The sequence below is a fragment of the Phocoena sinus genome, chromosome 2, assembly GCF_008692025.1.
Source record: "Phocoena sinus isolate mPhoSin1 chromosome 2, mPhoSin1.pri, whole genome shotgun sequence".
Taxonomy (NCBI): domain Eukaryota; kingdom Metazoa; phylum Chordata; class Mammalia; order Artiodactyla; family Phocoenidae; genus Phocoena; species Phocoena sinus.
Window position 1 is genome coordinate 168,938,638 of NC_045764.1, and position 24,727 is coordinate 168,963,364.

General features: G+C 48.1%; 1 protein-coding gene across 2 annotated transcripts in view; it reads right to left on the reverse strand.

Moving 5' to 3' along the window:
- Nucleotides 1-470: 470 nt before the first annotated feature.
- Nucleotides 471-24,727, reverse strand: part of CLMN (calmin) — a 120,348-nt gene continuing 96,091 nt past the window's right edge. The window contains exons 8-14 of one of the 2 annotated variants that reach the window (XM_032623340.1): nt 23,615-23,697; nt 17,352-18,950; nt 14,227-14,423; nt 12,798-12,858; nt 12,121-12,191; nt 11,613-11,709; nt 471-10,129 (exon numbers count right to left, since the gene is read on the reverse strand). In XM_032623340.1, coding sequence (XP_032479231.1) covers nt 9,965-10,129; nt 11,613-11,709; nt 12,121-12,191; nt 12,798-12,858; nt 14,227-14,423; nt 17,352-18,950; nt 23,615-23,697 — 2,273 coding nt within the window. In that variant the 3' untranslated portion in view covers nt 471-9,964. Of the gene's footprint in view, nt 10,134-11,612; nt 11,710-12,120; nt 12,192-12,797; nt 12,859-14,226; nt 14,424-17,351; nt 18,951-23,614; nt 23,698-24,727 lie in introns of both variants that reach the window. The other variant, XM_032623341.1, reaches the window with a different exon arrangement.

Here is a 24,727-nt window from a genome sequence, read left to right on the forward strand (position 1 = left end):
GACAGATACCTGTTGCACCACTTCTGGTTTGCTTTCCCTCCTTCTTTGCCTCACTCTTGCTGTCCTGGGATTGTACCCGCGCCCCCATCCCCCCGGCACTGATGCATAAGCACATAAGGTTTGACTCAGGCTCTGTTTTCTGGAAGACCCAGGCTACTATAGTAACTTGTTACAAATCACACAGTTGGTAAGAGACAGACCCAGGATTCAAACCCAGGCAGGCAGCGTTAACTCCACAGCCATAGAGCCAACATCACTACCATTATTGTTCCTTCTTGGAGGTTCACCTGCAAAGGCTCAAAACAAGTTAATAGTTAAAAAGGGTAGATTCCCTACAGTCCCTACAATTCTACAGCCAATTGGTGTCACTTTTACCTGGCAAAAGTACTCTTTGTTGGGACAAAGGAAAGATAGAGTCATTTCTGGTTGGCAAAGGCGTGAACATACATGGAAATAAGAATCATCAATGAGCTGGTCAATTCATGAAATTTATACTCAAGATTTTTCTTAAGGTTACATGTAATTTTACAAGACTATTCATCATAGCACCAAGCCTAATAGTCGTCCTTAATAGAAAACAGTCAAATAACAAATACTCCAGTTAATGTCCCACAGGTATAAATTATGCAAATAGTCATTTATATCTTCATTTACAATAGTCAATAAATAAGAGTGCACGTTCATACAATTTTTTTTACAAAGATACCTTTTTTTACAAAGCTACAGCTATGTATGTGCTAAATGACAAAATAATTCTTGTACTACAAAATAACATTTTGCTTTTTTTCAATAGTTCTCTTAGAGCTCTCAGTAAAAATATTCAGACTCAATTAAGTCCTGCCATGACATTACAAGAAACTGTAGCATTATATCTGTTAAACGTATTACAGACCTTGAAAAAATAAATACCTACCATCATCCAATACAGTACGCTTTGAACAAACTCCTGCTTCCAGGTTTAATAATTGGTCCTGGCCATGTACGGTAGGGAACAACCATCTTTCCTCTTTTACTCTTTGTCTTTGGCTGATGTTACCAACACCAACGCAAGTGATGCAGGTAGCTAACTCAGGGTGCAATTTCAAGGAGACAGGGTCTCTGCTTCATGGCACCCCTTCCCCCAGTCCCACTCCCACCCCAGGGACATTCTGTACAAACATACCAGTCTTTGGCTTCAGGGATCCAGTGCTAGAATGCAAGCAGCCTCTGATTCGAGTGGAATTTCTGTGCCTATCTATTTCGAGTCTACCAGGGGACGGGGAAAAAGATGGGAAGGATAGGAAGGTCCAGTCGTTTACATCTATATATGCCTGCAGCTGAACTTGTGAATTTCAAAGTATCCAAGAAAATTGCCCCGGATGCTGACTTAATTTAAGGAGATCAGTTTGGTTCTGGGAGTCCTAGGAAGCAGCTCTCCCACGTTCTACTCCAAACTTTCACCCCACACTTTCAACAGACTACCTTTTATTTTACCAAACCCTTTCCAAAGGGACCTTTCTCAGATAATAAAGCCGGGAGCCATGCTCTAAGCTTTGGAATTCACTTACAAATGCAGAGGTGCATTTATTCTAAGCAAACAGGCCACTTACTGAGATTAAAATAAAAACAAACCTAATTTGCTAACCTTTGGATTTTTGTTTGTTTGTTTTGCGGTACGCGGCCTCCCGTTGCGGAGCACAGGCTCCGGACGCGCAGGCTCAGCGGCCATGGCTCACGGGCCCAGCCGCTCCGCGGCATGTGGGATCTTCCCGGACCGGGGCACGAACCCGTGTCCCCTGCATCGGCAGGCGGACTCCCAACCACTGCGCCACCAGGGAAGCCCTAACCTTTGGATTTTTAAACCTAGGAAAGACTTTTAAAAAGAGGTCTCCCACCTTTCCACCCAGAGAGGTAAATGAATTATTCAAGGTGTCACAGCAGGTGGGCCGGAGCTAGGACCTGGGGTCCTGATGACCAGGCCAGTGCTATCCTACTTTGGAATAATGTCAACTCTCTAGGTTAGACACTTTCAGTTTCTCTTTTAAAAAAAAAAAAATTGGGGGCCATACTGTGCAGCATGTGGGATCTTAGTTCCCCGACCAGGGATCGAACCCGCACCACCTGCATTGGAAGGCGGAGTCTTAACCACTGGACAGTCAGGGAAGTCCCCAGAGTTTCCTTTTAAAAAGTGTCTCAATCCTTGTGTGACATTTAGGAATACAGGCATGTTGTGTCTGTCCTCATAGGAAAGTCTTACAGAGAAGAGGCTATTACTGACTTCTGGTGGGTCTAAACGAAGTCTGAACTTTTGCAAATGGAAAAGAGACCTATGAGGAGACATTTTTCTATTCCTTTCTGCAACAATGCCAAAATCACAACTTTTCAATTCAAAACAAAGGAAAAGTAATGATTCCTATCTCACAGGCCAACCAGTTCTAACTTCCTCCAAGTAATCCATGGTCTCATCCCTATTTAACTCGTGCTCTGCCCAGCACAGTGAGATCTGCTTTCTGAAGGAGGAAGCCTCACTTCTACTCTGAAAAGCATGTGTGAGAAGAAGTGACTAATGCCTGGGGGCATTAATTAAAGTCATTCAATCTTGGATGTTAAGACACTGAGGTTATGCTGCTAATGGGCCTTTAGAGGCAGTCATTTTGGTTGTCAATTTGCAACCTTAGGTTAAAACCTGAACTTGGGGTGTCCTCAGTCATTTACACATTTTTAAATTTATTTTTTAATTGAAGTATAGTTGATGTACAATATGAATCATTTTTACCAAATGAGGATGAAGGAGATATTTAAGCAGTGTTGATATGGGGCGGGGGTCAGAGTATGCAGAAACTTGGGAAGGGGAAGGACGCCAGGTGAGGGTTGCAATGCAACTGCTAAACCCGCCTGACTCTGAGATCTCCACCCACGCTTGCCAACTAGGTCAAATTCACCAACAATGAGAATCACATTAAGGCATGACTTAGTTTCTAAGCAGCAAAGTCTAGGGTGGAAATCAACGTCTGGAAGGAAGGGTCCTATGATCATGGTTCTGCCACTTGCCAGCTCTATGACCTTGTCATCTTTCCTTCTTGTGTTTTAGCTTCCTCTCTGAAAGAACTACCTCCCGTGATTGTCGTTAAGGGTCCAGTGAGTCCGTGGGTACACGCTGGCTTCGGCTTCCTCTTGTAAAAGGCATGAGCTAGGTTTGAGAGAGCAGCTGGCAAGACGGAGGCGGATTGGAGAGAGGCTAGAAGAAGCCATGGTAAACTGAACGAACTGAAAGGAGGTCTAGTCAAAGCTTGGCGAGGAGGGACATGCAGACAGGGAGGTACTGAGCGTTTTACGACACTGTAACAAGCTCACAAGGGAGCTATTGTTCACTCAGCAAATACGTACTGAGTGTCGATTCTGCACAGAAGATGCTCAGAGAGGTAATTTGCCCAGTCATCCAGATATCTGGAGACACAGAGGGGACTTGAACCTAGATCTGGCTGATTCCTGAACCTGCCCTCTTCCCCTATTCCATAAATCCTCCTGGAGAAGGGAGAAGGGAGTGATAAGAAAAAGGGGGGGAGTTTCAGTTAAAGAGATTCCTGCTAGATGAAAGCTGGCCTTGACATCTAAGTGTCAGGGATCTTGAAGTTAGCAGTGGGATCAGGGCGGTAGATTATTGAGTGGTGTGTGTATTTAAAACCACGTGGTCCAACAGCGTAAAACACTGGCTGTCTTCTTCCCATAAACGAGGACATTTTTCTGGCTTGTTGGTGCTACAGCCCAGGGCTGGGTTTTCATCAAGGTTCTCAGACGAATTATAAGCACCTAAGTCGGTCTTCCCGCCGCTGAGGGGTCCAGCAATTCCAGAAGGGTCAGAGGGGCCCCGGAACTCTTGATGGCCTCTGCTGACCCTAGGGAAGTAGGGGCTCAGAGCCTCCAGGCCTTTGCCCCTTCCCAAGCTGGTCGCGCCCACGGGGGTGGAGGACTTTGACGGCTTGCAGGTCACTGTGGTGCTGTCACACGTCAGAGCAAGGAGGGCCAGGGCTCACCTGGAGCCTGAAGCCACGGGGTCTGCGTGATATGGGAATGGAAGATTCTGGGCGCAAGGCATGCAGGGTCCACGCTTCACGGGTATTGGGCTCACTTCCCTGCGTGACTATTGCTCCTCAACAAGGTGCCTGACAAGAGGCAGAGCCGAGAAGATCTACGGGACTCAACGTCCAGCAAAGAACCCACGTCTCATTTCTTGGCTCCCTGACACTGGCTAACCGTTAAGGCAAACTCCGCAGCTATTTCCAGCAAATAAGCGAGTTATCACTCACGCCAGCTCTCAGGCTTCAGCTGCTCAGCCCAGGCCAAGGCCTTCATCCCGAGAGCTGCTGGACGGGCCGGAGGAAGAGCCTGCCGCTCAGTGGGGACTCCAGCCAGCAGCTGCAGCCCCAAGACGTTCAGTCTCTCCCCAAAGGCGGTTTCAGCAGAGATGATGCAATGTCAGGGCAAGAGAAATAACACATGCGGACCCGGAGGGTTTCGTGGGCTCTTGTTTCCTGGCCAGAATATCACTGGGAAGGTTCTGAGGAACCACGTTGATCTGAAACTCCCACATAGACCACCTCGGGGACTTGAGGACGTGAACAGAAATGGCTGGGAAGGTCTCCAAGCCAAAGGAAAGAGAGGTCGTGGCTCCAAACAGCAGTGGGTCTACTGGAGAGTTAAGAAAATCCGAGCTTGCATGAAAGAGTGTGTCACAGGAGTGCTCTCCAATGACACGACCGCGGAAAGAGAACAATTCTTATTAACAAAGAAGCCACCATGAATTCTGAGATTCAGAGATACCTTCTTTCCCTGTTTACTCGGGCTTGTGTTTGAGAGATCAGCTCTGTGATGTCCTGAGTCCTTGGTGACGAGGGAGGTGCATTTGAGTTGCAGCGGCTGGAGGCTGGAGTTCTGTAGAGAACTTGGCATCCGGACGTCCCTCCCGAGGGCACTAACCAGCAGTGTGACTAGTCATCTCTCCTTCCTGATCGTCAGTTTTCTCATTTCTTAAATGAGGCACTAGACCCTTATGTGATCCCTAAGGCTATGAAATGACCTATAATTTATGAAGATCGACTACACAGGCAGGCAAGCTCCAAATCTTCCGCCTTCTACGAGTTCGACCCTCACAAAGAGCAGGCTCGCACTGCGTGGGGACGGGAAGAGAGAACTGAACCCCAGGAAGGGAGAAGCAGCCTGTGCCCAGGGTGGCTTCTAGGGGGCACGGAGTGGGGTGCTCCCTGGTTCCCAGTCCTGGTGGCAGCCCCACTCCCTACAGAGGCCGGGCTTGACCGGGAGGAATTGCTCACAAAGTTCCAAACAGCCATCCGACAGAGAGAGCAGCCAGTTTGCTTGCTGGCCGACACCAGTGCGGACTACCTGTTTCCCAGTGAAGGGACGGTGGCAAAGAAAACCTAGAAAGTGCGTGACTCCAAGAAGCGGGAGTCTGGTGGGGAACGGAGCTCTAAGATAGTTTCGTCGGGGTAGGAGGTGGAAAGGAGGGAAGGAAGGAGAGTCCTATCTGTACCGGGGCATCCAGGGGAGCTCCAGGTGCCCTCTCGCCTCTCCTCACTTGGCCCAGTTATATGAAGGCACTCACAGACCATGCCTCAGCAGGACTCAGGGCACGTTCACAAGCGCGCCCACAGAGCAGCGAGCCACCTAACAAGCAGGGAGAGAGCAAACGTGGGACCTGCGATTCAAGAGGGTGTCTTCCCTGGTGAAACCCCAGGGAAATAAGAACCAAGGAATGGAAGGGATGGAATCATAAAGACAAAGGGATGAAGCGGAGATGACAGCAGGCGCGAGATGCCGACCCACGTATGGCAAGGGCAGAACTGAGGGAGACGGGAGCAGGGCCGAGGAATCCCAGCACCACGCACTGCCTGTGCAGAGGGGAGGCACCAGCACCCAGCAGCGCCAGCAGCCTACTCCTCGGGGGGAAAGCGGAGGGGCTCTAACCCAGGGACACCAGGCACAGCGAGGCGGGAGCGATTCAGTGAGTGTACACACTGACTGTGATGAGATGCCTACTCGGAGGCAGGATGCGGGCGCTCAGGTGTGTGCCGGCATCTCTGGGTACGGCCCTCCAGTCCGTGCATGGCACAAAGGTGCCTGGCTAAGGGGCAATTGCGAGTTAAAATCTAGCCCTTACTCTGCTCCTCAGGCTTTTCCCTGGAGAAAGAGGCAAAGATGGCTTCTGCCAGTGTGGCCAAGTGCCCACGGGTGGCTTCTGCTCAGAGAAGCACCTATATCTAAGTCATCCATCCACTCAGAGGGAATGCCGTTTTTGAAACTGCATGAGGGCCCTGCATAGGCTAGTAGCAGCTCTGCCTATGTCCCTTTATCTCAGGCAGGAGAGAAGTGGAAATATCTCTAAAGAAACACAGTGAGAAAAGACCTGCAAATATTGATATGTGTGGTCCTCCCGTGAAGAGTCCAGGTGCCCACCTGGTGACCCTACAGAAAAATCCACCAGTTGACACACAGAACTTCCTATCCATTTTGTGATGTATCATTCTTACACACGAACCGATCCACAGGATCACTAGATATCCGAAGAAAACTTGTAATGTGAAAGACAGAGAGTGCGACTAAGAGAAAGGGAACTTAGAGGAAATAAAGGCAAAACAGAGAGCAGAAAAGAACTTCCCCCAAACCCCATTATCATGAACATCCACAGAGAAATAAGTTCTGCACCCATGAAACAAGAACAGGACACTATAAAACGTTCTGGAAATTAAAAATTAATAAAACATTCATCAGGTATATTGAGAAGATAAAGCTAAACAACTACCTTTGAAAGCAGATCAAAAATAAATAAATTAAGAGACGAGAAATAGAAAAGACAAAAAAACATTAGAGGTCTAGCCTGGGAGGTCCAACATTGGAACAACAGGTGGTACAGAAAGAAAGAAAGTGAACGATTACAAGAAAGGCCACCATCAAGGGCACAACACCATCAGGACAGTTCAGAACACTAAGAATGACGGGATCTTAAATGTTTCCTGGGAGGGTGGAGAAACCCAAGTCGCAGCTAAAGGCCTGGGAATCAGAATGGCATCAGGAATCTCAACAACCACGATGGGTGGTATTATTTCCCACCCACAATTCTATATCCAGCTACACCTGGGTAAGGGCAGAACAAGGATATTTTAAGTTATGCAAAATCTCAAAATATTTACAATAGTATTTACTTCCCACGTTCTTTTCTAAGAAAGTTACTAAGGAATGCGCCACACCAAAATCATCGTCAAGGAGGGAGAAGAAATCTGACGAGAAAGGACGTGTAGCTATATAGTACACTACTTGGCTCACAGGTAAACAGTCCTCATATGCCCACAATGACTGTAACTATACTGGAAAAACAAAGCACGGTATGGGTAAGAGCAAGATCCTTCTCTACCACGGTAGCAAGCCAGTAGATGTTTCTAGATTAATTTTAAAAGTAAAAGACGTATAAGCATGTTATGTAGAAATGCAAAGGTAAACATTAGAAGCAGCAGCTAAAAGAGGTGAAAGTGTTACTTCTAGAGAGCAACCCACAGGGGTTGCTAGTTTTCATTAAGTCTTATAGTATTCGTTTCTTTTTAAACTATGAACATGTATTACTTGGATAAGAATTAAAAATTCTTAAATGGAAGCCATGGAGTGGTTTGTCCTTCAGGCTTCTCACCCACCTCCTATATCTGACTTCTTTCACACACGCCTGTAATCAAGTGAGATTTTTTTTTTTTTAAATCAGTTTGCTGCCACCCTGAACCAAATGACTTTCAGGCATCTTGCCAGTAGATGGTTTTAAACAACAGCACACTTTGTAATGGGTGAGAGGAGAAACCCGCTGAGACTTCTCTGAACAAGGTCTAGACCCGTAAAGTGAAATGATTAACGTTCGGGTCAGCTCTTCCCTGGCTTTTCAAGCATCTAATTTAGGTGAGGGCTGTCTGGTGTCCAGGGTTATAAAGTATCGCACACATAATCTTTATTATCTGTACCTTTCAGCCTGCAGTGATGCCAGGGAGCTCGCTAATTAGCTCATCTTCCATGGGACACTGGGCCTTCGAGATGGAATTGCTCCAAACTCCCAACAGCTTTCAGCTGGGAAGGCTTAGATTCGTTCGTGGAGAGAAAGCAGCTTATAGCCAGAGTGGGTTAGAGGCCAGGCTTTGGCTGTCATCGACTCAAATGCGCTACGTCAATTCTTTTGGCCATGCTGGAATTCTGTAAACTTGAGACCCCCTGCTTGAAGTAAGCAAATCCCTGCCTTGCTGAGAGAGAAGCGTGATTCCTGGAGTAACGGCAAAGCTGGTGTGTCAGCTGACAAGCTGTTAGAGCTGTCGAGGGCATTCTAGAAGGAACAGGCAATGAGCCTGAAAGCGAACAAAACTTCCTCATGGGAAGAACACGAGAAAAAACAAAGGTGGGTGGTTGACCTAAAAATTCTGGTTTTGTTTAAATGAGGACATTCTTATCTATTCATTTTATTATTATTTTTTTCAGGACATTCATGGGCCCAGTGGAATTTCCCTAAAAGAGGGGACAGCTCTGGATGGGGCATCAGGTGGCCTCCATTCCTGGTTGGCTGTGTGATCTTGGCCAACCAGCTCTGCCTCTCTGGGTTCAGCAGGGGAGATGCCGTCTAACTGCCCCTCCTGACCTAATAGGCTGTGGTTTTATAAGTCTCACCATGTACACGCTTTGTGAGGGGGAGGACAACGGGATGAGGAAGTAATACACAGGGACGCATGGCCTGCATCTTGACAGGAAGCAGGAAGCGGAGGGAGCCCAGGGCAGAAGGAAGACGGAAGGGCAGGTGGATGCCTCTGTCCTCTCACCACCTGCCCGTTCTGGTTACTTCTCAGGGTGCTTTCCAGGAACCCTTTTCCTTTTCAAGAAACCCATCATAACTGACCACGAAAGATGCCCGTGCTGAGACTCACGCCGTGAGGCAGGTGTGCACAAAAGCTCTCTCGGAGCAGGAACGTGCTGGACCACTTCCTGCTCTAACATCAGTCAGAGCTCATTCTCAGCCAGGCCACTTCTGCATTCCTCCTCGGGGCTTTCGGGGGCTTTTTTTTTTTGACAGTGCCCTGCGGGGCATTGGGTACCAGCACAGATGCCTCAGGAGGCACGAGTGGAAGCTGGGAGCTGCCCGGGCAAAGCGAGAGGGATCCCAGGCCTTGCCCTGTGTCAGTCAAAGCTCTGCTTTTCATGTATCAACTAGACTGGCCCCTGAGAATCCACTTGAAAGGAGGATTCCATAGGTGGGAAAGGTTTGAAAATCACAGCTTTACCTCAGTTCAATCAATGCGAAATTAAAATGCATGCCCCCCACAAAAAAGAAAACGAGGGTGAACAAGTGTGCACTGCAGCTCACGAGCTAGCCTTCACTTTCCTCGAACTCTGCCATTCATGGACGCCCTTTGCTGGACCTGGAAGCTTTGTGCTGCTCTGATATCCCCCCAAAGAAAACAACCAATCACCAGACCACAACAGGTGTGCAGACCCCCAGCACCTTCACTCAGACTCCCCTCTCAGAGGAAAGCAGGGCAGCTTTCTTCCCAGCGGGGGTCTCCCTGAGGCATCCATCCTATTTCTCATCGGGAGGTGAGAAACTCAGGTCCATCTGGGACCTTAAAAACCAGCGCGTGGGGCGAGCTAAGACCCAGTTATGAGTATTAGTAACAAAGCTTAATACCTGACAGCAAGGCACACAAACAAACCCACCCAAGGATCTGGCCACACACCTGAGTGTTGAGTCCATAGCCAAAGAGAAAAGCGTGCTTAGGACTTACAGGAGAGAAAGGAAACATGAAAAAGAAAAGTGGAGAGAGGGAGGCTAAGTTTCCTCGGAGGTCCTCCACCATCTGCAGAAGTGCCCCATCCAGAACAGGCAATAAAAGGAAGTAAGGAGACTGCCCACCCCTGGCCAGGATCCTGTCTTTTTATTATGCAGACGCACGCATCAGAGTCCGTTGAGGTCCAGCTGGGGGAAGACCAGCAGGCAATAAACCAGGAGCCAGAGGAAGAGGATAAAGTACATCACGTCTGGCTGCTGGACGAACTGCATCAGCGAGTCGCTCTGTGGGCTGTGGATCTCTTGCGGCCTGGCTTCGCCTGAGTTGTTGGCCTTCCTGCAGGAGGGGAGACACACCAAGGCAGTCACAAGTGGGTCCCCAGCCCAGTGGAGCCCCCTCCCTCCCTGTACTCCAGCCTCACTGCCCAACTGGAGAGCTGAGGGCTTCCCAGTGAGGTGCAGACCCTGGCGGAGGGCTGGGTCCCAGGATGCTTTGAGCTTTTAACCGCACTCAGTTCATCTTCACAGCACCAAGAGGGAGGAGCTGTTAGCCCCATTCTGCAGACGGGCGTGGAGAGGGGGTGGGAGGGGGGCTTGCTCGAGGCCATACAATGACTTTGTGATACAGCCGGGACCTGGACCAGGTCTACACCCTTCCAGGATGCTTTCCCTTACACCGCAGTGCCCTTAACACAGAGTTAGAAGCTGATGGCTCTTCGTTCTTCCCTAGGAATAGAGGGGACTTCGTAAGGAATCGGAAGAAAGAATCGGAGGTTCCCTGACGACAGATCATTTAAAAACAGCCATCAGCAACAAAAAGACACGCCTCTGTGCCACCAAGGTTTTGGTTTTGTTTTTGGAATCTAACCTTGCAAATAATTACCGGGTTACCAGATTTTGGTCAGATGTATCTTTCTTCTCTTATTTTAACAGAAGGTAGTGCTAAAGTGACATTTTAGTTTTGCCTGGTGGAGAAAGCCCAGAAGGGGACTGTTGTGGTGGTGACAGGAAAGGGTCAGAAGCCATAATCTGATTGCAGTTGGGCTTGGGGGCCTCTACAGAGGCATTTGTAGAACCTAGAGCGTAAGCTTCTCAGGGTCATTTGGGGCTTCTCAGGGTCATCAGGGTGATGGAGGTCATGAGAAGCGAAAACTTCCTCCTCCTCCCTAGAGCATCTCCTGATACAATGAAAGGCCATGCCAAGAGGGGGTTAAACCTTTGCCCTGGTCTGGAAACTGAGCGATTCCCACACAGATAACAGACAACGGACAGAATTTCTTTCTCCTTAAAACTGTTTTTAGAGAAATTTTAAACTGCATATTTTTATTGCAAGGGTAATAAATGCTCAAAAGCGTGGAAAACACGACTGCACTTCTCACCCTTGCGGGTTCAATTTTCAAAGACTCTATCTCATAAAAGCTAAAAGTACTATTTTCCTATCAGGATGTCAAACCTGGTGGAAAACGTGAATTAATATTTCCATTTTACGGCAGGGGAGGGAAACAAATCTTGCCTCTCTTTTTAGTAGCCAGACAGGTGGACTTGTAAAGATTACACTCCTGGGTGTTGGGCAATTTTCAGACAAGGTCTTTCCATTCCAATAATCTAAGTCCTCCCAAGCCAATTCAAATCCGTGGCAAATATTTTTTTAAAAATCAATTAAATTAAGCGATTCAATAACTTTAACAGAGATAGGGGCATCTCAGAGTTGTCAGAGTTTTAGATTTCTCTGCCTGTCTATGTTCTAAACGGGCGGTGTTAGAGCAATTCGACACTCTTAGTCTAGGTCACTTAGTTCTCCAACAGCAAGAAATACTTTCATAGACATCCTGGCATGTTTGCATTCCCTCTTCATGTCTGTTCTGATGTCATAAAACTGTAAAATCAGCTCAGTGAGCTTCTGAGTATTGTACCTGCAGTGGCGACATGGAATGAACACAGTTGTCAGGGGCTACAGCGTTTAGAACACACAGTATCCCGTCCCTACCTCTTCTGCCTGGCTCTGCCTCGGAGGGCCAGCGTATACCACAGTGTCATCTAAATACAGCCACAGGCTCATGACCCAGACCTGTCTTTAAACCGAGTCATTTTCTGAACCATGCCCTGCCCATCAACATGAATTCATATCTACCTTCCCCTCCCACTCATATTCAATTTCCATTCATTTTTTTCCGGAACGGGTATTTTCTTGCACGAGCCCAGACTATTAATACTGTTACCCAACACAGCCCTGTTGGAGAATAGCCACCCCCAGAAGGTAGGCTGCAAAATTAAAGAAAAAATATCCTTTTAAGCCCCACCAAGCTTGGACTACCGCCACCTACCTGGTTAACATTCGGTTTCTTCTGTCATCCTGATCTGCTGTGTTCCTCAAATGAACATAGCTAAAATGATCCTACAGTGAAATTCATAAACAAAACCCCGCAACCCCATTAGTAAAGATGAAATCTCTGAAACAGAAAATGAAATGATTTTAAACATACAAAGTCGAGCATGCCATGCTTTTCTCAATCTTGCGAACATCTAGTTCCAAAGTAAAATGACTATACAGTATTCTACGTCATTCCCACGGGCCCACGGAAGGCTCCCGTCCCCCATAACAACCTGAATCAGGGCAAGCTGTGGATCCCAGGGCTTTGGGTCCCAACACATCCACAGCTAAGTGGTTGCGAAGACAAAGCGAACCCTCTGCTTATGTGGCACCTGTCTTTGAACGTGATCTTTCTGGACGTGTGTGCAGGGGTGGGGTCTTGGATGCGTTTGTTATGACAAAGATGCCTTTGGGCTTTAAAATCATCACTTTATTTACATCCCCTACTGCCCAAACTGGACATCTGATTGGACTATGCTTACTGACAAGGTTTCAATTTGCTTGCCTTCTATCCCAAAGCATAGCTGTTGCAAGTCAGTAATTTCAAAGCTCTGGGCTGGGGAGGAGGAAGGATGGAAAGGAATTGATTAGCAGGGGCCGGATGAAAGAAGAAGAAATTCACACACTAACCGGTTCCAAAGACCTATTAGCATGTCGTTGAACGTAAATGCTGGAGTCACTGTGACTTGTCCTGCAAAATAAAGACACGTTTTGAATTGGTGCCACCAAGAGCTTCTTGCTGCCCCCATCCTGAGGCTGCCACATGTGGATTCAGGCAAGCTCTGATTTCTGACCTAGTGACGGAAATGAGACATGGTATCCAGTAGACCCACTCCGGGTGGAGTGTGTTTACAAACAGCAGGATGATGTGAAAGGGACACACTGAGCCCTCGTCAACAAGAAAAAAAAAACAGTGAGAAAGAATTTCAAATAGAAAGCAGACCACATATTCTTAAAAATCATAGGATTTGGGGGCAGGAAAGGGTCTCTTTTTCTAAGTATCCTGAAGTCTTGGGACTCACCAGACATCCTCTGCAAGCTAAAGTCAGACCTGGGCTGAGACCTGGGACCTGGACTCCCTTTTCAGTGCTTCCTGCCGTGCGCAATGCTGCTGACTGCCTAGCTCTTGGGTGGACCACCTCTTTTCCTTTCATACACGAGGAGGCTAATTTTCTGACTATATCTTTGAGGCTGATGTGTTTCTCTGATCTTCCAATAAAGCTGGCTCACTCAGGGCTAAGGCAAAAAGATACCCAACCAGAGGCCTGGGCTGTCATCCTGGCTCCTGGTTGATTAACTGGCAACCTTGGTCAAATATTTACATCTCTGATCAGTTTTCCTTATCTGTGAAATGGATCATCATTCCCACCCTACCTACTTCATGGAGCTGGTGGGGATACTAGCCTACTGCAGGTCAAAGTGGCCCTGTCCTATTGCTCCACAGGAGAAAGAGGTGTTGCACGTGAATGGGCCTGATACAGAGACAGTCATGTTAGTTTCCTCAAGTTTCCACCCTTACTGCCTTGGACCCAAACTCGTGGGTGAAGCGGTCATATTAAAGTCCAGCTTCCATGCGACAGTGATAAATGGTCCCCTCCACGCATATCCAGTGCCTCCCTTCTGATCCTGTAAGATGCTTATAAACGGCTAAGTTTGGTCTCTACCTAGACTGACCGGAGGTTATCAGGGGCCAGAGACGGCCGGCAGAGTCTCCAAGGCTATTACTTTTCATACCCCACCCCTACCTACGGTTCAGCCACCTCTCTGCTCCCTGCCAGTTTCCACCCGAAGCTACGTGGAGCGAGGAGAGAAGGCAAAGTTCAGGTCCTTCTGGTTTTGCCGATTACGGGCAGGTCTGATATTGGTTGGGGGCGGGATGGCGGGGGGAGGTCAGTGGGGGAGCCCAGGTGTGAAGAATGAGGACTTTGCCTGAATCTGTTTCCCTTGCTGTCCAGCCCCACCCCTGCGTCCCCCATCCAATCAGAAACCAGAAATGGGATGAGTTCAGAGAGTAGCTTCCCAGCTCAGGATCTGGGGTGAGAAGTTGTTAATAAAATACCTGGAAAGGACTTTGTGGTCACAGGTGTCTTCTTCCAGGTCATCTGAGGAGCGAACAGTTCCGGGTGCTATGAATATTGAACTTTCTACGTGGTCCACATGTTTTCTTTTTTCCTTTTTTTTACTACTGATCGGTTCTTCCATTACCTTTTCTTCTAATGGGTTTGCTAAGTTTTCCGAGTTTGGAAACTCCTGGGACTGAAGGATATGACAACCAAACACAAATCAGAATTTTACGCTGAGATGTTGAGTGCGTGACACTCAACAGGGCAGCGCCCTGCTCCACCTTGACTCCGAGGCCCAGCTAGGGCGCCCCTTCCAATCCTGCCTCTTCCATGGGTTCCTTCCAGCACAGCCCACCATGGAGGAGAAGCCCACCCGAACTGCTGCTCCCCGGGCAGAGTTCCAAATGCTCCAGACTGATGGATCGAAAACAGCATGGGTTTTACAGTCAGTAAGACCTGGTTTCACATCCTGGCTAAGTCAGCTATTTGACCTTGAACAACTGACTATCTCTCTGATCCTTGGTTTCCTTGTCTGTCAAATGGGTATAATGATTATCAGCCTCTTCCCACTATACCACAGTGCTTCCTATAAAGGATGTCCCTCACAGTGGACAATGGTTGGACCCTTCACACAACCATCATCCACTTAAACAGAGGAACAAATCCTAGAGGCCAGGTGGGTCAAGGGGTGTGAAGGTGGCTCCTGTGTTTGGAGAGATGACTCTTCACCGTGCTTTTGGCCAAAGGTGTATGGTAGTGCCACCTCTGTAGCATTTATATGATAAGGCATCTTTGACCTCCACCCACCCCCGCCCCCAGGCACTCTGAAACCCACCAGCGATGCTCCCACGTGAAATCGAGAAGCGTGAGAATTGTTGGCAGCACCTCTCAAGAATTCTCACAGGGGCTGGAAAAACCTGCTCAACAGGTGTCCCAATAAGAGGATCAGAGTGGCCGGCCAGTGCAGCCCAGGAGAACAAAGCTCCCTGCAGAAATTAAAACCGCTCTCAGCAATCTGAAAGGCCAGCTGCTCCTCCATTATCAATGAGCAAATGCTACCTTTTCTGAAAGGTGAAGTGAGGAGAGGACTTACTTTCTTAAAGACTGGAAGTAGAACTTGCCATTTTCTAGTCCATTTAGAAGATAGCTTTCTCTTTTCTTTTTAAAGAAGGGCCAGGTATCGGAGAAATTCTCCACCCCCTGTCATCCTCTCTGCCAGGAGGCAAGTCATCCTGGGCTGCACCCCTTCCCCTCCCCCGCCCCTGCTCACTCACAGGGATCAAGGCTAGGGCTATGCTCGGGAGCCAATGGCAAGGTGTGCTTGGGAGCAGTGGGCAGTCGGATGCCTAATCTGTGTGCCCACAGGCCACACTCCATCACTGGGGGAGGGGAACTTAGGCGCTCATTGGCCATTCTAAGTCACACAGAGGGGCAGAAAGGCTACTCAGGCTCTCCCCAATCCCAGTCCCTTTTCTTTTGTTCTAAAAGAGCTTTTTGGCCTGTAATAATCCAGAGAGTCACGCCAGTTGCTGTTGTCATCCCCCAACCTGGGGACCCCGAGACCCGATGTCACTGAGGGACATTTCTCAACCCGCCGGATCTTCTGGTCTCCCACAGGGCAAGCCTGCTCTGGCAGACAGCAGACAGAGGGCTCGGGGCAGGGGACAGGACTAGGTTCCTTGCCCCTGGGCAGAAGGGGAAGGTGGCAGGCAGGTCTCTTGCACCTATGGAGCCACCCAGCCCTCTTCTCCAGCCGAAGACGGACAGAGAATGGGTGCTCGGCGCCAAAGGATAGGTCCGGCCACACGTGGCTTCTGGACTCTTAGTGCCAGAGAACTCTGAGGCCCCCCAGTGCTTGGGCAGCTACTCCCCACTGCCTGGAGCGGGCAGACCCGTAAATGATGCTACCACTTCTGGCCCATCTCAATCCTAAATGCCTTTTAAGTCTACTCAGATTCCCCTTCTCCTGCAGCCTCCCCAGGGCAAGGCTTTCTCACTCGTCCGAGCACCTTTGGGCCTCCGCTGGGTCCTGTCCTGACTTTCCAGCCCCTCAGGGTTTAATTTACCTGCCCTCACCTGATACCCCAAACTGTCATGCAATGCACCTTGTTTCCTGTCAGGCTGGCCTCTGGAGCCCAGAGATTAATACACAAATGCTCACCCTCTCCCAGGAGAGAAAATCACAACCCACGAAAGCAGCGGCAGTCCACCAGAGAACCATCGAGAATGTTATCACTATAAATGGAAGAGTGGCTGCTCTGCCTGGAGAGGGGCTGGGCAGGCTCCCGGGAGGGGATGCTGTTGGCATTGGGCTTTGAAGAGGAGTAAGTGCTCGCCAAGCCAAGTGTGGGGAAGGGCGTCCAGATGGGGGGACCAGCTCCAGCAAAGCCCAGAGGCAGGCTGGGAGGCAGGGAGGAGGTGGGCTTGTCCGGAGGGGAGGGCGGGGAGGGGGACCCAGAGGGACATGCAGTCAGGGCTCCCCACACCCTCTCACTGATCACTCTGGGGGGGGCCCTCTGAAGCTGCTGGGCCAGATGACGTGCAGACACGGGGTGGCAGAGGAGCACGTACCCAGCTGCCCCGGCTCAGAAGTGCGCGTCCGCCTCGCCCTGTTCACACAACCCACTTCTAACCACAGGAGCCAAACAATAGTGCTCAACAAGCAAAAGCCCTTTAAAAGTCAAGGCTGGAGTCCAGTGTGAGGTCTGGCCTGGTTTTCTCAGGCTGCCGCGGGGTTGGGGGTAAAGTTCGCTAAGTGCGTGCTAGGTAGAGCTGCGATCACTACTCAAAAGGATTTCTGCTACTTCTGTGCTGGACCCTCAAGCACCTCAAGCATGGCCTCACATGATCTCCTTGGCAGCCTGTGGGCAGGGCCCAGACTAGGGGGAGGCCAGCGAGACACCCAGGGTGCAAAACTGACGACAAGTGTTCCTCTCGGGTGCTAACCCTGACCCTTGCCTGAGCCTGAGTGAGTGTCTCCTTAAATTCTGGACCTGGGATGCCTGTGAGGGAAGCTGCCTTTCTCCGTTTTATGGAGGAAGAAGCCGATTCAATAGGGGCTTCTTTGTCAGGATTCAATAGGGGCTTCTTTGTCAGCGTTCCCACACCCACAGTCAAGTACCTGGTGGCCCTGCACGGGGACACTCTCTGCATCCTCACTTGGCTGGTGGTCCTCCTGCGGGGACGGGGGACTGGGTTCCGAGGCTGGTCTGGCATCCTCCGCGATGCTGGCCTGGGGGTGGCCCTTGCCCCGCCCGGCGAAGCTGCAGCTGCTCTGGGAGGCCTCGGCCTCCCCGGCCCCCGCGTCCGGCAGATACCCCTCTGGCTCTTCGAGGTCCGCTTCTTCGTTTTTCAAATCCTCCACGCCTTCTGCATAAGCCTCCAAAACCGCAGCCAGGGGAACCTCGTAATGCGGGTAGTAGAAAAGGTCATGGGGGATGATGGAGATCCTGGAGGGCGGTGGAGACAGCTCGAAATCCAGGCCCTCTTCGCTGGGGCTGCGGAGGGTCTCCAAGCTGCTGCTGCTGTTGGCTGGATTGGAAGGCAATTCTCCCCCAAGGCCCCGTGGGCCCTCGGCTTCCCCTTCCTCCTCACCCCGACGGCGCCGGGGGGACTTGTGCTTGGCCTTTTCATACACTTCTGGCTTTTTATCCACCGGTGCCTCCAAAGAAGAGCCTTGGTCTTCTGGTCCAGGGTCCCTGTGAGGTTCCTGCTGGTTGGGCTTCACGGGGGGCTCATCCAAATCTGTCTCCCTGTGGGCAGATTTACCTCCCCTTTTACGCAACTTCTCAGCACGATCCTCAGACGCCTCCTCCTCGGCAGGTTTGTTCTCATGAGGCGAGGGAACCTCGTGGAAAGGCTGGCTGGTGGAGGGAAAATCTACGAGGTCGCTGTTAAATTTCGAGGCTTTTAATGGTATGCCTTCAAAAGAGTCTTCCTTATCCATAGCTTCTACAGTCAGCGGCTTAACCTCAATCTCCGTGGAATCGGCTACAATGGTATCCTCTCCCAGGGATGACGGGGAACGGCCCTCTTCCCCTGGGCCAGCTGCCCTCTCCGACGCCCCATTCCAGGAGGGAGAGGTCCGGGAAGTCGGAGGATGACTGACCTTACCATCCACTGAAGACACGTCGCTGGGGGCCTCACTGGAGGCTGCTTCCGGGATCTCCAGGGCCTGCTGTTTTGGTGTTTCCTCAGCAACCTCAGCTGCCAAGACCTGTCCGTCCTGCTTGAACAACTCCTTGGTCTCTCTTGGGCTTCCTTCGAAGTAAAGGTCTGGACTGTAGAAAGGGTCCCTACTGCAGGAGGCCTCCTTGTAGGTGTCAGCCTCAAAGTGCACAGTTTTCTTGATTGGCAGAGAGGTGGACCTCTGGCTGTCCTTTCTGGATGATAAGATGGAAGATTCTGGAGCCAGCTCGCCGGTGCTGTTGATCTTCCCTGGGACCCCTTGGAGAACCTGGTCAATGATCTGGTGTGCGAACTCAGAGCAGCTCTCTGCCAGCTCCCGGCTGGTAACGCAGGGCTCCTTCACGCCCGCAGGCTTGTCACAGACGAAGACTTTGGAGGGTGGCGGGTGGCTCGTTTCGTGGTTGACGGTGTAGGCACGCTCCCCGTTCTCCGTCAGAAAGAAGACGGTGCTCTCTTGCTCAGAAGGGGTTTCTCTGATGCGAACGAAGGTGGATTCAATAGGGGCTTCTTTGTCGGAATCCGCAAAATCCTCCTGCCAAGAAATACAGGGCAACGCGAAATCAGCGGAGCGTCTAAGTGTCACGCGGCGTCCCCTCTCAAAACACAAACACCGAAGTGGACAAAGCACTTCAGAAGGAACGGAAGTGTTCTGATGCAGATGTAGACTGGCAAATGACTACTGTTCCTGCTGAAACGTGAGGACACCAAAGTTTAAAAGAATGTGTGTTTTTTTTTAAAGCTATGGCTGCAACGGCATATCAATGAACTGAACTCTGGAGAAGGATGAGCCCTTCCTAAGTGAGCAGAGATTGTCCGTGAGTTCATACCTGTGGGCCACTGCCCGGTCTGGGTATGGACAGGAGAGCGAACTCATCCGAGACGAGGAAAGATCAGCTAAATATCTATTGATTGTGTGGGCTGGCGTGAGAGATTGAATCTAGAAGGGGCCCAAACACAAAACTAGTTCTCTTCATATACTAATTCTCCCACACAGGGACTTCTGCTAAGTAAGACGCCGCTGAATTATTCACAACAGCCAAGACATGGAAGCAACCTAAGTGTCCACCAACAGAGGAATGGATAAAGGAGATGTGGTGTGTACACACACGCGCGCGCACACACACACGCACACACGCACGCACGCACACACACACACACACGCACACACACACGCACGCACACAATGGAATATTACTCGGCCATAAAAAAGAATGCGATAACGCCACTGACAGCAACATGCATGGACATAGAGATTATCGTACGAAGTGAAGTAAGGCAGATAGACAAAGACAAATATCATATGATATCATTTATACATGGAATCTGAAATATGATACAAACGAACTTATTTACGAAACAGAAACAGACCCACAGACATAGGAAACGAACTTATGGTTACCAAAGAGGAAAGGCAAGGGAGGGATAAATCAGGAGTTTTAGGTAAGTATATACACACTACTATAAATAAAATAGATAACCAACAAGGACTTATTGTATAGCACAAGGAACTATATTCAATATCTTGTAATAATCCATAATGGCAAAGAATATGAAGAAGACTGTATGTATGTAACTGGATCTCTTTGCTGTACGCCAGAAACTAACATAACATTGTAAACCAACTACACTTCAGTTAGAAACAAAAAGATGCAGCAGCTGAGAGCAGGGCTGAAAAGCAGAGAGCCATCTTGGTGGTACCGCAGAGCACGGCTCCCAATGCACTGGTAGGGAGGGTGGATTGACCTCATTATACGATTGCTTGAAACTGGAGGGCTGAAATTAAATAAAACTTCAACAGAGCCCTTATCAGCTCCTGAGAAGGTCAAAATGATCAGCTCCTCATTATACGTCCATGTTTGGGAAAGGGCTATATCCTCTGGGGGAAAAATGTCATCTACCTCAACTGTACTGCTCCTTTATACACCAGATTTGGCATAAAATAAAAAAAATTTAAGACACAAATAAGCAAGAGAAGAGACCCATAATCAGGAGAAACAATAGTCATTAGAAGTAGACCCAAAGATAACTTGGGGTTAGAACTAGGAAATAAAGAGTCTAAAATAACTGCTTAACCTATACTACAAGAAATACAAAGGTTTTTCTTCAGGCTGAAGGAAAGGATCAGAGATGAAAGCCTGGTGCTGAAGCGGGGAATGAAAAGTACCTGAAATGGTAAATGTATGGCCAATATAAAAGACTATTTTAAAAGTTTTCTTAAAAGGTATCCTGTGTAAAGCACAAATAATAACACAGCATTGAGGATTAAAACATATGCAGAAGAAAGTCAGTGGCAATGACAGCACAAAGGAATGGAGAAGAGGTGAGTGGAATGACATCGTTGCATATATAAAAACGTATACATATGCATTTTATTTAATGTTGTATTATAGTAATCCAAAGTAGACTGAGTTATGTTCAAGATGAATATCATAACCCCTAGGAAAACTACTAAAAAGATAAAACAAGGAGCTGCTGTTTCAAAGTCAACAGAGGAGATAAAATGGAAACCAAAAAAGTAACTGAATAATCAGAAAAAAAGTTAGAAAGGAGGACGAAGGAACGTAGAACAGATAGGACCAATAAAAACAACAATCAAGACGGTAGACTACGTGAAGTAAATGGTAAAAAAATACACTAATAAAATGCCACACTAATTCTTGTCAGAATGGATAAAAAACAAGACCCATGGGCTTCCCTGGTGGCGCGGTGGTTGAGAGTCCGCCTGCCGATGCAGGGGACACGGGTTCGTGCCCCGGTCCGGGAAGATCCCACATGCCACGGAGCGTCTGGGCCCGTGAGCCATGGCCACTGAGACTGTGCGTCTGGAGCCTGTGCTCCGCAACGGGAGAGGCCACAACAGTGAGAGGCTCGCGTATGGCAAAAAAAAAAAAAAAAAAAACAAGACCCAACTCCATACTATTTGCAAGAGACGTGCTTTAAACATAAGCATACTCTGAGAGGAGAAAGATGGCAAAAGATGTATCACACAAACACGAATCATAAGGAAGTTGCTATGGCTATATTCCTGCCAGACCAAGGACACTCCAAGACAAAATAAAATAAAAATAAAATGATGATGTCGTCAGGAAGAGACAACAGTCCTAAATGTGTATACATGTGTGGCAGAGCTTCCACATACATAAAGCAAAAGCTGACAGAAGTAAGAAGCGCAACAAATCCACAATCATAAGTCAGAGATTTTTAACTTTTCTCCCTCACACTCACTGATAGGAAAAGCAAAAAAAAAAAAAAAAAGTCAGTATGTCCATAGGATATTAGAACAGCATATTAACCAACTCAACCTAATTGATATTTAAAGACTGTCAACACTTTCACTGCACAAGACACATTCTTTGCAAGTGCATATGGTATGTTTACCCAAATAAACCATATGTCGGGCCATAAAGCCAGGCACAGTGTCTGGTACGCAGTCAGGGCTTAATGAATGTTTACTGAAATGTACTAAACTCAGCTGAATTGTTAAGCTTACAAAAAACAGCGGTTTGATGGGAGTCTAGATTAGCTGGGATGGCTCATCTGTATTCCCCTGGGGATGTAAATGGACTGTTCTGTGGTGATGCCCTGTGTTCCATGCGTCAGGATGACCTACTCCAGGTATCATATCTTGTTCAACCTCTCTTGCCCCAGCCCTAGTCTCTGACCCCAGCACTGGGGAGATCCAAGTGTCAGATCTGCTGAATCCCGGCCGTGACCTTGACTCACATAAATATCATAAATTTTAGTTAATTTTAAACTCTGCCTACAGCTTTAGAGCTCAGGGCTAATAAAAGCCCTGGTGCCTAGTATTTCAGAATTTAGTAATGGCCTATGAAGATTAAATTGCAAAATAATATCACCACCACTTTCTGGGCATCAGCTGCTGTGCCACGCACAGGAGTAAGCACTTTCTGTATCTATTTATTCTTCACGTAACTCTGAAATGTGGGTCATCTTTCCATTTTACAGATGGCATCTCATACGGACATGTATCAGAGAGGTTAAGAAAGCGGCTCAAGGTCACACAGCTTCAAATGGAAGAACTGACATTCCAGCCCTGGAATGCCTGCTTCTAAAGTACCCTGGAAAGTGATCTGTGGGCCAGAAACAGACGGGAAACACACACATAGGTAGGGACTGGAATGAGAGCCACATCCTGGGGAAGACCCAGTCTGGCTCTTCTGAGCTATGCAAAATGGGGTCTCAGTTTCAGCATACGTTGTAAGGAATCTAAAAGCCTGAACTTTGCAACCACAGAGAACTGGGATCAAACCCCAGCTCTACACTTGGTAGCTGGGCAACCCTGGAGAGCTCTTTAAGCTAAGCCTCTTAGAGTATCTGTTTTCTCTCTACAAAGTGAAAATAATGATACCAAGTCAAGTGGAATCGCAGAGGTGGCAGTCAGCCCAGAGACACAAGGGATGGTTACCTGACAAGCCTCCAGCTAAAAGAGCGGCCCATTCTCCCTGCAAGTATTAGCTCTTTATGCTTTTTTCTTTTTTGTCTAGTACGTCTAACTACCTGAAATGATGACATGTTTGTGGACCTGTCAACTGTTTCCTCTACTAGAACAAAGCTACAAAAGGTCAGGGACCTCATCCATCTTGCTTATTGCTAAGTTCCCCCGAGCCAGCAGTAGGTGTTCCGCAGATTTCCAATACATTCAATAAAGGACTGCTGTTATCCTTGTGATCATGGTTATTATCATCTTGGGCTTATGCACGGGTTGGCTGGAGGTTCAACAGAGCCATGACAACTTCTAAAAGGTCTGATTCTGCTCCAAACACTCTGTCACCAAGTATACTCAGATTCTGAAAATAAAAAGGCGTGCTTTTGAATGGTCAGTGTCTATGAGAATCTTTCACATTCTGATAAAATCCGGTAGACTGCTAAAAGGTTCCATCTGGCACCTAGAAAATGAAGTAGCTCATTCGTATTACAAGTGGGCATCTCTTCTAACCTTAATAAAGTTTGGGATGGGAAGAGGTTTGTAAGAGGTGTGCCTAGCTTCCCACTCTGATTTTAAATGTCATACACGTTATCTATGATTCTGAAATGAGTAAGCGGCAAAGCACTTGAGATCGAGTTTTGATCCTTACAGCTGTCACACAGAACACAGCCCGAACCCCGAGCTCCGTGGGATGGCCGGCTGATGGAAATGTATGGTTTCTGAATTATAGGTAAGGAAAACAGACATACGGCTTCCAACTCCGGGAAATGTTCTAGAAACTGAGCCACGTAAGTCACGATGGACTGCTCGTCCGGTGTGTCAACCATGATGTCTGTTAAGAGAGACACAGGAGTTAGAAGGACACGCAAAACACGGTTTTTATTTTATTTATTTAAGACATTTTTAATTAAAACATTGTTTTCCAGCTGTATTGAGGTGTAATTGACAAATGAGAACTGTATATATTTAAGGTGTACAGCATGATTTGACATACATATACACTGTGAAATAATTCCCACAAGCAAGTTAATTCACACATCCGTCACCTCACAGAGCTACCTTTTTTGTTTTTTGGGTTTTTTTGGTGTGCTGAGAAACCTTAAGATCTGCTCTCTTAGCAAATTTCTAGTACACAACACGGTACTATTAGCTATAGTCACCATACTGTATGTTAGACTCCCCAGAACTTATTCATTTATAACTGAAAGTCTGTACGTTTCCCTACTTTCCCACCCCACCCCCAACCCCCAGCCCCCGGTAACCACCCTTATACTCTCTGGTTCTATGAGTTTGGCTTTTTCAGATTCCACGTATAAGTGAGATCATGTAGTATTTGTCTTTCTGTGCCTGGCTTACTTCACTCAGTATAATGTCCTCCAGGTTCATCTGTGCTGTGGTAAATGGCAGGAGTTCTTTCTTTTTCGTGGCTGAATAATATTCCATCGTACATACACACAGCATTTTCTTTATCTCTTCATCCACTGATGGACGCGTCGGTTGTTACCATGCTTTGCCTATTGTGAATAATGCTGCAGTGAACACTGGTGTGCAAATATTTCTCCAAGATTGCAATGTCATTTCCTTTGTTTGTGTTTTGTTTGTTTGGGGGGTTTGGGGGGGCTTTTTTTTGTTTTTGGGGGGTCTTTGGTCATGCAGTGTGCCTTGTGGGATCTTAGTTCCCTGACCAGGGATCAAACTTAGGCCCACAGCAGTGAAAGCACTGAGTCTTAACCACTAGACCGCCAGGGAATTCCTGAGGTGGTTGGTTTATTTTTGTTGTTCTTTTAAATTTCATTTCCTTTGGATATATATTCAGTAGAGGGTTTGCTGGATCACATGATTTTCTATTTTTAATTTTTTGA